Raw genomic sequence first — 16270 nt, 5'->3', positions numbered from 1 at the left:
AAAGTGTGATCATGTACAGGCAAACAGAAGCGCCAAAAGTATAAAAGTCGATAAAACGTTTAAAAATCAGGAGAGGCCGAGGTGGATTTCCCTCCTCTAGATAGACACAACAAACTTGATAGAGTTCAACCAAACATTTATTTACATTCGCCAGAAAGTGCAACGCGTTTCGCAGGCATATTCCCGCTTCCTCGGGCTATGAACGGAGTATAAAACTCATGCAGGTCTAGTACAAAGCAAAGCTCCTCTGTGATTTGACCTGCATGAGTTTTATGCTCCGTTCATAGCCCGAGGAAGCGGGATATGCCTGCGAAACGCGTTGCACTTTCTGGAGTATGTAAATAAATATTTGGTCGAACTCTATCAACAGTTTGTTGTGTATACTTGGAGGAGGGAAATCCACCTCAGCCTCCCCCGATATTTAAACTTTGTATCGACTTTTATCTTTTTGGCGGCTCTGTTTGCCTGTAGATGATCTAAGTCCACCCTTTTTCCGTTCTACAGAGAGCGACTTCTTAATCCTGAGCGGGGACGGGCCTAATCTCCCCACCTGCCTATACAGTGGTTGCCTGGACGGTAACCCTGGTTTGTGAGTATTAATATCATATACTTACAGTACTTTGTCACACCTATATTACCAGTACATACTACACTATATTGGGCTCTCGGTGTCTCTTCCTCTATTCCATTATGTAGAGTGTGATTATGCAGATTGCGGTCGGAGCCTGCTCAAATCCCCGATGGCGTTAAATACTATTCCCCCTCCAAATCGTAGCAACTTGAAGGGGGAAGTAATTTGGGGTCCGGCAGTCGCTGGAACCCTGAATTACTCAGTGCGAGGGGTGTGCACTATAGTATTAATGCTATAGCGGGGCTCAGCTTCAGCGCGTGGAGCCGAAACCTCCCGCTTCGAGTCTAGGCACTTTCTGATGTCTCCGCCTATCGCATCACTGCACTTTCCCGAGTACATGGCTAAATTTGCGCACATGGTAACGAGGCCTTAAACAACATCAACCATCAGCCAGTTGGGATCCCAAAACGGATCCCTTTTTCATTCAATCCTCTTTCCCGCCGGAAATGCAGGCAACGCCCCATGACATCATCAGTTGGGGCCACAGTCATGTGATGGAGGAAATGGGGGTGGGCCTATCACGGAGGTCATTGCTAAGGTTATTAGCCAGTCCCATATACGGTCTCCTCTAACAACTCCACAAACGGAGGAAGATCATTGTGGCATCCACACTATTATTTGTATAAAGATGGCGTCCTTACTTTACATTCTCTGATCATTTGAAACCTGCCCCCTTTACCGACCAAAAAAAAAAAAAAAAAAAAAAAAAAAGAGACAACAGCAATTTATTTTCAGTTGGGAATCTGTCTTCATGTTTAAAATTTTTACCAAGTCCAGAAGAACAAACATCAAGGCTCAAGAAAATGTTCCACCGCTTATTCGACTGGCTTCCTCAATTCAAATAGAGTGGAGAAAACTCACAGTTTTTGTTAGTATGGATAATTTATGGGTTTCAGAGTACCCAGGATCTCACCACCCCAGAAAAATGATGCCTACTGCAGCGGAGTCCCAATTATCCAGAACTCAACTAACCAGAAGTCTCAACCAAACCAGAACAAATCTTGGGCAGTACTCACAGTGGCAAAGGCCAATTTTTTAGGCTTTGCTGTGCTTAAAGTGGATCCGAGATGAACTTTTATTTATTGCATAATTGTTTATAGGGCATTCCTCAAGCCAAATATTTTTTTTTTTAGTTTTAATACTCTAATTCCCTATAAACTAAACAAGCCTCGCCCACAGCTCCTCCAGTGCCTTGGCACTTTGAGACAGATGTAGTAAGGGCTTATGGGAGCTTAGTCTGGGCAGGAGAAGGAGGAAGTGTTACTAGCCAGATATTTCAGAGACAGAGGGGAGGAGGAGAGGGGAGTGAAGTTTTCACGGGCTGAGGGCTGGAGATGCAGAGCAGCTTGACTGTGTGCAATGTTTACAAACAGAACATGGCTGCCCTCATTGTATCACAGGAAGAAGTAATCATATTCCATTGAAGCTGTTTGCAGCTAGATTTGCTGTGTAAACTCTCTAAACTTTAGATAAGATATATAGACAAGTTACATGTTATAGTTAGTTTTTTTTATCTCAGATCCACTTTAAAGACTGGATTCCACGGCCCTTAAGCCGCATCTACACGAGTAGATGCGGCCGTGATGCTCCTTATCATCAGCGGCTCGATTGATAAGATCCGACAGGATGGATCTCCGCACCGCCGATTCCCTGCTCGCTCCCTGCGAGGGGACAATGGCAGGGAATCGAGCGGAAGGTAAGCGGCGCTGGCGGGGACGAGGGGGCACGAGCGGGGAATCGAATGCAGGGCACGCGGAAGAGGCAATCCGGCGGCTAATCGAGCCGCCGGATCGCCGCAATGTCTCATAGTGTAGATGGGGCTTTAGAAGGTTAGTATACTTTCACGTGAGCAAAAAGTTATTCCCATAATCCATCTTTTCAAGACAGCGAGTAAATATGCACGGGAGACAAAGTGGGCACTCCTTCAAGGCCCATAGACCCTGAACAAGCATGCAGCAAATCAGGTGTTTCTGACATTTTTGTCAGATCTGGCAAGATTAGCTGCATGCTTGTTTCTGGTGTGATTCAGAAACTACTGCAGCTAAATAGATCAGCAGGGCTGCCAGGCAACTGGTATTGTTTAAAAGGAAATGCATATGGCAGCCTCTATATACCGCTTACTTCAGTTGTCCTTTAATTATCCCTGCCCCCTTCTGAAGCATTTCCAAATCTCCAGCCACAAGCTGAGCTATCCATAGGCATACAACGCCCTGATCTGAAGCAAGGAAGCCTCTCAGTAAAGCGGCGAAACAGCTTCTACAATACAAAGTGAGAAGGACCAGGTGAGGTGGCCATATTTGGCCTTCTCAGACATGACTGGCAGTGGGTATTCTCTCTCTCTCTCTTCCATCCTTGTCCCGGTGAGGTTGGTTTCATACTGGTCACTAAACATGTGAATGACACACTTCCTGAAGAAATGCATTGTGGGACACGTGGACAGATTATGACATCTGCCACGTTGCAGAGGCAGTCCAGGGAGTGGGAGGATTTCAGGATCTCTGTAGAGGAGGAGCAGAAGCTTACAGTACAGCTGAGGGATGGTGCAAAATGAATGTTCAAAGTGGACCTGTCCTTGTAGAAGCCAAGCGGCCCGTCCCTCTGACAGAATGAAGTGGAATGTTTTGGTGTGACAGTTCTCCTGTTTCCGATAACAAATGCAGCCTTGACACGTGACATCTCTATTGGTGTGACGATCACGACGTCTCCTCGATGGGCTGTGGCTGGGCTTCCGTCTCCGTCTTCTCGGTTTCATCTTCCTGTGTGGGGAAAAAAGAAGCGGTTATTGCATGGTGTGAACCAACTACATGATTTTTGCTAATTCCGGTTCAGTTCCTAACATTGAAGTGATCTGAAACTCAGCATTTCCTCTGCAGTAAAAGATTATTTACAGCATAAATGTACTACCACGAAAAAATGTGTAGCAGAACAGCATTCAAACAGTTAAACACAGCACTTTGTTCTTCAGTGGAAAACTGTTTGTTTAGTGGAAAGCTTCTGGTCGAAGAGGTGATAACATTATCTTCTTTTTTTTTTTTACTAAATGTATCTGACAAAGGAATGTAAATATTAGCAAAGTGCCAAAACTGAGCTGTACTGAGCTGAGAAGCAGAAAGAGCTGAGTAGTGATCACTAGATAGACTGTAATATATAAATACAGCAGCTATGTAGTAAAATATAATGGCAGCTTTCAGAGCAGATAAACTGTACTTTAGGTACTTGTAATTTGTAGAAGCTTTCCAGAGGCGCCAATAGAATAAAAGTCACTTAAACGAGCTTAAAACCGATGGGGCAGTGGTGGGCCTATCCCATCCATGCAGACAAAGCAAACAAAGGAAGGACTGTGGCATCAACAGTCAAACAGCAATTTATTTATACTCCACAGTAAAAATAGGCAACGCGTTTCACGGGCTCAATCCCGCTTCATCAGGCCAATCAAAAAGGAGCATACAGCTTAACAGCATCAAAACCACACTGAGCGCCTAAGTGTGGTTTTGATGCTGTTAAGCTGTATGCTCCTTTTTGATTGGCCTGATGAAGCGGGATTGAGCCCGTGAAACGCGTTGCCTATTTTTACTGTGGAGTAAAAATAAATTGTTGTTTGACTGTTGATGCCACAGTCCTTCCTTTGTTTGCTTTGTCCGCATGGATGGGATAGGCCCACCACTGCCCCATCGGTTTTAAGCTCGTTTAAGTGACTTTTATTCTATTGGCGCCTCTGGAAAGCTTCTACATTTTGCTAAGTCCACCCTTGGTGGAGGGTTGTACCCATCTTCTTCCCATCTACAGAGAGCGACTTTTAATCCTGAGTGGGGTCAGGTTAATCTCCCCACCTGCCTTCACAGTGGTTGCCTAATGGTAACCCTGGTTTGTGAGTATTAAATTGTTATATTACTCATTATTAATTATCATCTATACAATATCACACTATTGGGCTCTTGGTGTCCCCCCTCCCTTTAACTTGTAATTTGTAAACATACACTATTAATTGTGCACAAAAGAAAATATGATAACTGAATGCGTAAAAAAAAAAGTAGGAAAACATTTTTATTGAATGTTATGTCAGAGTTTTATCCCACTTTAAAGTCAGAGTATATTTCCTGTGAGCGTGGGGGAGGAGCAAACAGTTCAAATTTGAATTCTGCTCCCACCAAATCAAAACTGCTGGTGTTTAAATTTGGCACATTGATCTGAGAGCACCCAGATACTGCCGAACACCAAACTTCACCACACCACTACCAACCAAGTGGGCGGGGTCAGGGGAGGCCACTTACTTGCGCTACAGATCAAGTTTCGTATGACTCTATACTTCCTCCTGTGGAATGGGAAGGAAGGGCGCCGTGATGCGCAAGTAAATGACCTCCCCCTGACCCCGTCCAATGTCCGGTACTGGTGTGTCAGAAAACATCTGTGTGGGAGTGTACGTTTTTGTCCAATGCTATGCTGCATACAGCATGTGATTTGTGAGGAGCGTCAGAATATGCAAAATTGCTGTTTTTGCGCGTATATATGTTTATGCTAAATGCGTTAAAAAAAAATTACACAGATCCTATCTCTAAATGCTGAAAAAGGGGCACCCATAATGCAAACCACCCCTCGGTGCGACTAAAAGCCGGTCTATAGCATAGCTGTAACAAACAATACGACTTGGCAGTACTGACATTAGCCCTACTGCTTACTTGGGTGCTGGTAGGTCTGTTTTACAGGAACTCCGAGCACCTCTCATGGGCATGCCTTTAAGACTCCGACCAGTACTGCAAAGTACTTAAAGATGCATACATTTCTGTAGCTTGTTCTCTCCTCTTTTATTTGATGCCTGAATTGCCGTTCTACACCAAATAGCTTAGTTCGATTTCAATTTAAAAATTGCATCTGCCATCTTGGCTATGTTATAACGTCCATGTCACCCCTGTCTTCTCTGTTAGAGAAGTGCATCACTGAATGAAGCAGGAAGAGGAAGTGACACGCATGCCCATTGCAAGAGGCTCCTCCAGAGGGGTCATAGCATGACTTTGTTGGAAGTCGTCTGGCTTAAAGGCATGCCCATGAGAGGTGCTCGGAGTCCCTTTAAAGCGGACCTGAACTCAGAACTTCCTCTCTGCTCTGAAAGATAAGCAACAGCATAATAACTTTTAAACAAAAACATTTATTTGTTACAGCTGATACAAATCCTGCAATACATCTGCAGTGTGTCTACTTCCTGCTTTCATGGAAGCAGACATATTGTTAACATCCTATGCTTACAAATTAGCGGCTCTGCTGTGGTAAAGGAGACTTCTGAGCTGACACAGCTAAGGGATCAAATTACACTGCTGATTAGTAGCAGGTGAGGGGGAATTAGACAGGCTAAACTCTCTAAATACACACAGGGTGCATCTCTCTCTGTGTTCCTTCTTTCCTGTGCAAGAGTTCAGGTCTGCTTTAAAGGATACCCAAAGTGACATGTGACATGATGAGGTAGACATGGGTATGTATAGTGCCTAGCACACAAATAACTGCTGTGTTCCTTTTTTCTTAATCTGCCTGAAAAAGTTAAATATCAGGTATGCAAGTGGCTGACTCCGTTCTGACTCAGACAGGAAGTGACTACAGTGTGACCCTCACTGATCAGAAATTGCAACTATAAAACTCTTTCCTAGCAGAACGTGGCTTAAGTTCTGAGAGCAGGAAAGAGATTAAAAGGGGCCAATAGTTCATAGATTTTAGCTCTGGCATACTTCAATGAATGTGTCATTGAGTAAAAACAATAAAACAGTTAAAACATAAAAAGTAGATTTAAACATAAAAAAAACTGTGGAATATCCTAAAAAGTCATTTTTAGGAGAAGGAAGATAGATACAATCATTTATTTCAGTAGTTTATTTTCGCTTCGGGTGTCCTTTAAGGGCAGAATAGGTGTGATGCTCTGTAGATCTGCTGGTCATGATTGGGGGAGGGAGAAGGGGGGGGGGGGGGGTTATAAGTAACACGCAAGTCTATCAACATCCCCACCCAATCAGCAGTGATTTATAGACGAGCGTTTTACTGTAACGCGTCCAGGAAAGTAAATCAGGACAAATAGGCGCGGCGGTGATTTTACTTGTGCGACGCAGAGCCTTTACTTTATCATTCGCAGGGACAGTAAATCCAGCTTCAAGGAGGCTTTGCGTGCTGCGGCATCACATTCCCGGCCATCTCGCATATTTTCCTGACAGCGCTGCCAATTTTCCAATTACTTGTGCAGCCATATGTTATCTCAAGATCACTCAGGTATAAAACAGTAAACGTTTGCCGATCCGGCAGCTGTATGCTAACGGCGCGGCGGAGAGAGAGGGGGAGCGGCGAGCTTCAACAATCTGGCAGCATCCTGGCCTGAGCCCCGCCCCTCCGAACTCCGAGGCGTCCGATAGGGAGGCTGCCATATTTATTGCCTTTTAAACAATTATTATTATAACTAGATATAAGCCGACCGTTTAAACGGGCACTAAGGCACGGCTGTGAATCACACCCTTCTCTGACACCCTCCCCCCCCCGTCCCCCCGCAATAGCCGCTTCCACGCCCACACAGCCACACAACGCGACGTGCGCACACACGCCCCGCCCCCTGCACCGTCCACCTCCCAAATCCGCCTGCATGCCGCGCAAAACGCACAGACATAAAAGGACGCAGATACACAGACATTATTATATAGGATTATTATTTAATATGTAAATAGCACCAACATCTTCCACAGAGCTGTACAGAGTTATATTGTCTTGTCACTAACTGTCCCTCAGAGGGGCTCACAATCTAGTCCCTACCATAGTCTTATGTCCATGTATTTATTGTGTAGTGTATGTATCGTAGTCTAGGGACAATTTAGGGGGAAGCCAATTAAGCAAACTCTGTATGGTTTTGGGATGTGGGAGGAAACAAGAGTGCCCGGAGGAAACCCACGCAGACACTGGGAGAACATATATAGTGCATAGAGTGCCCTGGCTGGGATTTGAGCCGGAGACCCAGCGTTGCAAGACAAGAGAGTGCTAACCACTACGCCACCGTGCTGTCCTGCTGATCCTCTGCCTCTAAAAAATTTAGCCATAGCCCTGAACAAGCATGCAGATCAAGTGCTCTGACTAAAGTGTTACTGGATTAGCTGCATGCTTGTTTCAGGTATGATTCAGACACAGATGATGCCAAAGTGAGCAGCAGGACTGCCAGGCAACTGGTATTGTTAAAAAGGAAATAAATATGGCAGCCTCCATATCCCTCTGATTCCAGGCTCACTGCAGTCACATGACAGGGCTCCAGGCTCACTGCGGCCACATGACAGTGCTCCAGGCTCACTGCGGCCACATGACAGAGCTCCAGGCTCACTGCAGTCACATGACAGGGCTCCAGGCTCACTGCGGCCACATGACAGTGCTCCAGGCTCACTGCGGCCACATGACAGTGCTCCAGGCTCACTGCGGTCACATGCCAGAGCTCCAGGCTCACTGCGGTCACATGACAGAGTTCCAGGCTCACTGCGGTCACATGACAGAGCTCCAGGCTCACTGCGGTCCCATGACAGGGCTCCAGGCTCACTGCGGCCACATGACAGAGCTCCAGGCTCACTGCGGTCACATGCCAGAGCTCCAGGCTCACTGCGGTCACATGACAGTGCTCCAGGCTCACTGCGGTCACATGACAGAGCTCCAGGCTCACTGCGGCCACATGACAGTGCTCCAGGCTCACTGCGGTCACATGACTTAGCTCCAGGCTCACTGCGGTCACATGCCAGAGCTCCAGGCTCACTGCGGTCACATGACAGAGTTCCAGGCTCACTGCGGTCACATGACAGAGCTCCAGGCTCACTGCGGTCACATGACAGGGCTCCAGGCTCGCTGCGGTCACATGACAGGGCTCCAGGCTCGCTGCGATCACATGACAGGGCTTCAGGCTCACTGCGGTCACATGACAGGGCTCCAGGCTCGCTGCGATCACATGACAGGGCTGCAGGCTCGCTGCGGTCACATGACAGGGCTCCAGGCTCGCTGCGGTCACATGACTTAGCTCCAGGCTCGCTGCGGTCACATGACAGGGCTCCAGGCTCGCTGCGGTCACATGACTTAGCTCCAGGCTCGCTGCGGTCACATGACAGGGCTCCAGGCTCGCTGCGGTCACATGACTTAGCTCCAGGCTCGCTGCGGTCACATGACAGGGCTCCAGGCTCACTGCGGTCACATGACTTAGCTCCAGGCTCGCTGCGGTCACATGACAGGGCTCCAGGCTTGCTGCGGTCACATGACAGTGAGCCTGTTATAGTGGCCAGATCAGAAGCTGCACGGGTTGGTGCATGTGCGGGAGGACCTATCTACATGTATATACAGTATTTATTTTTTAAACAATAATAATTCTGCGTGACATGACGCTGGAGGCATGGACACTGGACTGACTGACGCATGCACGGTCATCCCCTGGATATACTGCACATCTTACTGTGTATGTCCAGCCTGTTCCCATCTATCCTCAGGGCCCTTTCACACCGAGGAGGTGACCCCACCGGCGTGCAATAAAAGTCTATGGCGACTTTCATACTCCGATGTTACGGCGCGACAGAAGTGACATTTTCACCGCATCCCTGACACAGGTCAAGAACTACGTTAATGCTGCAGCGCTGTGTTGAGTTGCGTCATTCTGTGTCGGCCCGGAAGTCATGCTAGTCTATGGCGACGCATGGGATTTCAAAAAATTACCAACGCATGCGCAGATGTGTATTTAAACAATACACATACCTGAAGCAGGAAGTGCCGGCAGGTGCGCGTCACGCTCATGTCACTTCCTGCTTGGCCGGTGGCCAGACAGGGAACACCACGCAATAGCGGGGTGTTCCCTTAAGGCCAGTGCATCAAGCGCAAAGCAACCCCATAGTGGACGCTGGTTTCTGGTGTGAAACCAGCCTCAGGCTGGCCAAATACACGAGAAGGGAGGTCCTCTCCTTTAAGGCCAACTTTAGCCCTCCGCCGCGAATGAAAATATTAGACTTTTCAAACTTTTTAACTAAAAAGAGTTAAACTGGAAACTCGCAGACTATTAATTCTTACAATTTTCTCTGCAGCTATTAAAAAATACAAATGCTGAGAACGGTTAGCGGCGACACTTCTGTAAAGCGCGGAACTTTGTTAATGTCACCGGTCAAGTCAGCGAGGGGTACAAACTTTAATATCAATAAATCAGGCGGTGCCGCTGACACCTCCCTCCCCTCGCGCTGCTAATGTAACGATGATTTATACCGCCTCTTCAGAGACAATTAGAAGCCAAACATTAATGACGACAGGCTCTTTTACAGAGAAATAATGTCGGCGGTGATTTCAGCAACGCAAGCGCCGGCTATGTGTGCGATATTTACAACGTTTACTGTAGAGGCCGTGTGTCAGGAAGCTGTGAGGGTGAAGATTAAAGAGGCCCTGTAGTGACATATAGTAAAATACAATAGAATATCCACTTTTAAGGTAGTTTTCCTGGTTTCAGCATCAGAAACAATTCCTATATCTATATATTGCTGAATTGCAGGTGACTGATATCCGGAGGAATGGCGGAGATTAGCACCCCTCCCCCATTGATGTCCTCCCTGTATTGCAGGTGACTGACCGGGCGATATTGATATCTGGAGGTATGGCTTAGATTGGTGCCCCCTCCCCATTGATGTTACCCCTGAATTGCAGGTGACTGACCGGGGGATATTGATATCTGGAAGAATGGCTGAGATTGGTGCCCCCTCCCCATTGATATCCCCCCTGAATTGCAGGTGACTGACTGGGAGGATATTGATATCTGGAGGACACACAGCTGAGCTTGGTGCCCCCTCCCCCACTGATGTCCCCCCTGAATTGCAGGTGACTGACCTGGGAATATTGATATCCGGAGGTATGGCTGAGATTGGTGCCCTCTCCCCCATTGATGTCCCCCTGAATTGCAAGTGACTGACTGGGAGGATATTGATATCCGGAGGACGCACAGCTGTGATTTGCGATATCTGTTAAGATGGAAGCGCGTGGTCTTTTCAGGGACGGTTATTAATAGGCAGATATTCATGCTGGATGATAGATGACAGATCCTGTCAGCGGAGGAGAGCGGCGATGAGCTGCCCGTTTGTTTCCTCGAAAAAATAGCCCCCGCGACATGGATCATTTTCATAGCCGCCGCGCCGACAAGTTTGACATTTGCTTGGTGAGGAATTCTGAAGCCGCCATCAAGAAAGTGTCCCCGCCGGGACCACCCCGCACGCTTCAGCCGCGGCCTCTCGCTATTAATCCTCCGAACAAAGGAGTGGGGGGACCACAATCACTGCCTAAAGGGGGACTCTGACCCAACAGCTACACTGACTGCCGCGGCCTCTCGCTATACATCCTCCGAACAAAGGAGTGGGGAGGACCACAGTCACTGCCTAAAGGGGGACTCTAACCCAGCAGCTACGCCAACTGCTGCGGCCCCTCGCTATACATCCTCCGAACAAAGGAGTGGGGGAACCACAATCACTGCCTAAAGGGCGACTCTAACCCAACAGCTACACCAACTGCCGCGGCCTCTCACTATTAATCCTACTAACAAAGGAGTGTGTGTGTGTGAGTGGGGGGACCACAGTCAACCACCTAAAGGGGGACTCTGACCCAACAGCTACACCGACTGTCGCATCACTATACAGAAATACACAAGGCTTACACACCGGACCAGACTGCGCTGCCAGTGAGGGGACACCAACTTCTCACCATTCAGCAACTCAACGGACATGAAAAACATCCCCTCACACTGCTCCATCAGTGCGCAAGGGGGTGCTACCTATAGTTAGGGTGCCAAATCAGGCTGCCTACACTGCGGGGGTCGTCCAGCCACCTATACCTGGAGGGGGCTACATCTAGCTACCTATACTGGAGGATGAGAGGTACATCAGAATCAATTTATTTTCATCTAGCTACCTATACTGCAGGGATCATCTGGCTAGTTACACTTGGGAGGGGGGGTCATCTGGCTGGAAGCTACGCAGCCTAGGGACTGCTGGGAGCTATTTAGCCCAGTCGTACGTGTACTTAGCCCAGTCTTACGTCCCCCTATTCTCGCTCAGGTTTCCTCCAAACACATCTGACAATCGCTGGCCCGATATGTTCTCGAGGCCACAACCTCTTCCATGCAGCAAGGTGGCCATACGGCACCCGTGCGAGTACAGTTTGCACAATACCACGAACCTGCTCATGCACATAGGAGAGCGCAGCCACAAACAAGATTAGGGTACTGGGGAGAAGCAGAGGGTTTGTGGAGGACTCACTACCACCCACTACTTAGGTAAGTATCTGTTTCTTAACTTTCTCGTAACGCTGTCACCTCATTGCAATCTGCCGCCACGTGAGGCTTCAGAAGTCTTCGCTCACGCAGGCGCAGAACGGAGCTGCCTGTCTTCGGCATGACTCGGCCTCCCGAAATCTTCTGAAGCCACCCGCGGCAGCACAGAGCGGACTATCGTGGGTGACAGCGCTGGAACAAGGAGACCGAGAGCGGAACATAGCTATCTTCCTTATTAGTTTAGTTGACTCTTTGTGACCGTACGTACTTCTGCATGCCAGATGTGTCTGTCAGTCACGGCTTCTTTCAGTTGTTGCATAGGCATGTTCATAGCGTCACATATGCTGTCTATCCATATTAGCTTCTTCCCTCCTCTTCTTCTTTTGCCCTCAATTTTCCCAAGCATTAAAGACCAAAGCACTGTATATTCTGGCGTATAAGACTACTTTTTAACCCAGGAAAGTCTTCTCAACAATTGGGGGAAGTCTTATACACCGGGTGTCGTCTTATAGGGCAGGTGCTGAAACTTCCGAGCCGGACTGGAGAATCTGCGGTTGCCAAATGCAGTGGGGAAGAGCTCAAAAATGTCCGCATCCCCATCGTACGCGGTGACCGTATGAAAGCAGCAAGGGCGGTGCTGCGCAAGTATGATAGAAGAAAATACACTCACCAGGGTTCCTGGAAAGAAGTGATTTAACGCTGTCCCAATGACAAGGTGAGGGGGCAAGTGAAGGGCGGAGCAAGCTGCAGGCGTCCTGGACACCCCAGTATATGGAAAAAAGAGAGTGACACTGTGCCCGGAAAAACACGCCTCTTTACCCGTCTGGCCCACCCTTGTATCCTATTACCATACCTCCTTCTCTGCCTCTCAGATCTCACTCCTGAGCACTGCAGTGAAGCGGCGCAGGCGCGCATGTGTGAGATCTGAGAGGCAGAGAAGGTGATAGTACACAAGGGCGGGCCGGACGGGTGAAAGGCATGTTTGTGCTACCGCTCTGATAGTCTTGGAGACAGGGATAGCTGACCAATCCAAGCAGGCTTTGTATACAACAACCAGTCAATCGACAGTTAGGTACATCGCTTGCCATGATTGGCTGGTTGTTGTATACTGGGTACCACATACAGTACAGCACCAGTATCTGTACCTGTTTATACAGTATAGCACCAGTAAATATAGTACGGTATACAAATGTCCAACAGTCAACAGAGGTAGTCTTATAGGGCGAGTACCGTATATCCCAAAATGTATATTTTAACTGGAAAAGTTGGAGGTCGTCTTATATGCCTGAATATAGAGGTATTTGAGTTTTAATAATAGTATCAGCCCTTCTAGTAAACACTGGCTGTATTTCTTCAAGTATTGACTAGTTATATCTTCTGGCAGTCCAGGTATACGTAGCTTTACCAACATAACGCAGTGCTGCTGACATTGTGCACAACAGCAGGAAGGCGGAATAGCAGAACCCAGCAGGAAGGGTTGTTATATTGACCAATGAAATGGGGGCCAGTCAGTAGGGGGTGCTGCACCTGGAAGGAAGACTGAGATGTTTCTGCCTATTACTTTATTACATCTCCGATAAAAACTTTCTGGAGTTGAATCCGAATCATAAAACATGAAAGAGAAATGAGTTTCATTGCGGAATAATAGATGTTTATGGGGTGTGGCGCCTGTTGACTCCTGTAGGTGGCAGTAGGAGACCAGACTTGCGCGGTGCCTAACGAGAAGGCAGTTAGTTGCTGCGAGCAGCGCCGTGTGACAGGGCGGATTTCTATTAAGTGTGATTTTTGTTATCAGCAACATTCCATTTCCGAAGAGTGAGGCAGCTGGCGCAGGAGCTTCTCAAATCATCCTTCACTTCCATGGAAATGCTACTTCATGTTTCGCCAGAGCTTCACCTTCCTGCATTTCACCTTGAAACGCGGCCCTTAAAGGGCCATCCCACCCAGCGCCTAAAATTCATCCAATGGGCGAGGTGATATAAATAATGAGTTATTTCACACCTTACTGCTTTCAGATTAAAGAAAACCTCTAATGAGAAAAAGTTCCCCTGGGGGGTCCTCACCTCATCCTATCGAGGCTTCCCCCGTCCTCTTGTGTCTCACGGCGGTCTCGCTGTGCCCCTCCGAAAAGCGGGGATGTAAATATTTACCTTCCGGGCTCCAGCGCAGGCGCAGTATCGGCTCTCCGCTCGGAGATAGGCGGAAATAGCCGACCGCTGTCGGGCCGCTTTACAGTGCAGGCGCAAGTCTCCTGCGCCTGCGTAGTAGAGCGGACACGACGGAGATCGGCTATTTCTGCCTAGCCCCGTGCTGAGAGCTGCAACAGCGCCCCCCGCTGGAGCCAGGGAAGGCAAATAAATCAGCTCTTGTCAGGCTTGTCGAGGGAGGATCGCTGGACGCTTCGGGGGAGCCAGCGCTGGACTGCCTGCAGCTACAGGGGAGGGGGGAGCCTCATTGGGACTCTGAGGCTTCCCCCTCCCGAGGTAATTACCCCCCCAGGGGACGTTTTTTTCAGTACAGGGTCTCTTTAAAGATGGGGGATGTTCCGCCACCCAATAAATACATGCTTAAAAATACCCAGAAATACCTTACTGCTAAAGGGGTTGGTTGCCTGACCACTGCACCGCCTTGTTGCCCTCCTCTTCTGCTCCTGGAAGGCAGAGAGAAACCAGACCAATTCCCAGCCAATCAGGATAAAAGGGGAGTGGCCACTTAAGCTCGGCCTGTTGTAATGATTGAAGGGGAGTGGTTTGGAAATAGGAGGGGCGTGGTTTTAGCCGCAGGAACCCAGGGATTGCAAACGGTGTACATTTGTTATTGTCCCTATGTTTTTTTTTGGTGAATGATATTACCGATAATTATATTGGTAATATCTCTATCAACTACCCTCTCCTTCGCTAATACTAGCCTAATGGTGCCCACACGTTACAATTTTTTTCATCCAATCTTACCATTTCTATGTACTATAAGGGTAAATTAAGTGAATATACTGAAAGGATCATTTAGGCAGTTCCCTTATATTACATAGAAATGGTAAGATTGGATGAAAATAATTGTACCATGTATGGGCACCATAATACTAACCTCCCTCTCCAATCCTAACACCAACCTTCCTGACTCGCCATCCTAACACGGCACTAGACTAGTAGAGGGGACCCAGCGGGAAACCTTGTAGACCAACGGCTGCTTCCTGCTCATGGCAGATTGGTTGCGTACACTAATTTGTAAGAAGTAGGGGACCCGGGGGAAACACGAATGCTAAAATTGCACACCAGGACCCTCGCTTGTCGCTTTGGGCACAACGCTCAATTCGGATACCGCCTCCGCTTGTACAACTTTACTAAACCTAATCTGCTTGGTGGCGTGGATAGTGTTTCCTGCTGCGGCCCCTTTCTTACAAATTAGTGGTTGCGACCATATTGCAGAAAGCTGCTATGGATCCCCTAAACTAGACTATCCTCCCCCCTCCCTCGGAGCTCGGCCATATTATAGCCAAACCACATTATACACTAACCTGCAATAGCTGCCAAGAGCAGCTGTCATTATGTGAGTTCAGCTACACTGTAGCCAAACTCCATGCCGTCCATTTGCAGGCCCTGCCCCTCCCTGCACTCCGCTATGTAACACCCAAATCTTAATTCAACTATCGGAGGCACAAAAATTAAGCACCTCAACACTCTATAGCTGCAAATTAACATTAAGCCAAAATATACTGCTTTGGTTGCAACCATTGATTTTCAAGGGAAATATTTAATTGTTGCCATTCTTGCACGGTTACTGGCACAAGCCTCAAGCCTGGTACAGTTTGTCATTGGGTGACTGGGGTTCAAAATCAGACAAAGGGGTGGAGCCACAAACAGCCAATCGCAACGCAAAGCTCACAAACTTGGCCATTGAGTAATTGTGTTTTAGGGTTAGAAAAGTGGGTGGAGCCAACACCAGCCAAGTACATAAGCGGGCAACGCCAGATCATCAGTGGGAGGAGACAAATACAAATTTTACTAGAAAAATGTACACTGCAGCCATTCTGTTAATGGCAGGGTTCACAAACTTTGCACAGTTGGTCGCTGGGTGACTGGGATTAATATTCAGAAAAGTGGGTGGAGCCTACAAAAGCCAATCAACATTCACCTATTGATTTTCAAGGGGAATATTTAATTGCTGCCATTCTTGCACTGTTAATGGCACAGGCCTCAAACCTGGTATAGTTGATCATTGGGTGACTGGGGTTCAAATTCAGAAAAGGGGCGGAGCCACAAACAGCCAGTCAGATTTGTTCAAAGCAAATTATTGATGCCAAAGACTGCAAAGCTCACAAACTAGGTCATTGAGCAATTGTGTGTTAGGGTTAGAAAAAGTGGGCG

The 16270-nt window shown here is 47.9% G+C and overlaps 1 protein-coding gene across 3 annotated transcripts in view; it reads right to left on the bottom strand.

Annotated features, from left to right (window-relative positions):
- Positions 1 to 395: 395 nt before the first annotated feature.
- PHF14 (PHD finger protein 14) overlaps positions 396 to 16270 on the bottom strand; it is a 300907-nt gene continuing 285032 nt past the window's right edge. For all 3 annotated transcript variants that reach the window (XM_068235081.1, XM_068235082.1, XM_068235083.1), the window contains one exon: positions 396 to 3387. In XM_068235081.1, coding sequence (XP_068091182.1) covers positions 3325 to 3387 — 63 coding nt within the window. In that variant the 3' untranslated portion in view covers positions 396 to 3324. The remainder of the gene's footprint in view (positions 3388 to 16270) is intronic.

Source organism: Hyperolius riggenbachi, chromosome 5 (assembly GCF_040937935.1).
Source record: "Hyperolius riggenbachi isolate aHypRig1 chromosome 5, aHypRig1.pri, whole genome shotgun sequence".
Taxonomy (NCBI): domain Eukaryota; kingdom Metazoa; phylum Chordata; class Amphibia; order Anura; family Hyperoliidae; genus Hyperolius; species Hyperolius riggenbachi.
This window is presented reverse-complemented; position numbering and strand designations above follow the sequence as displayed.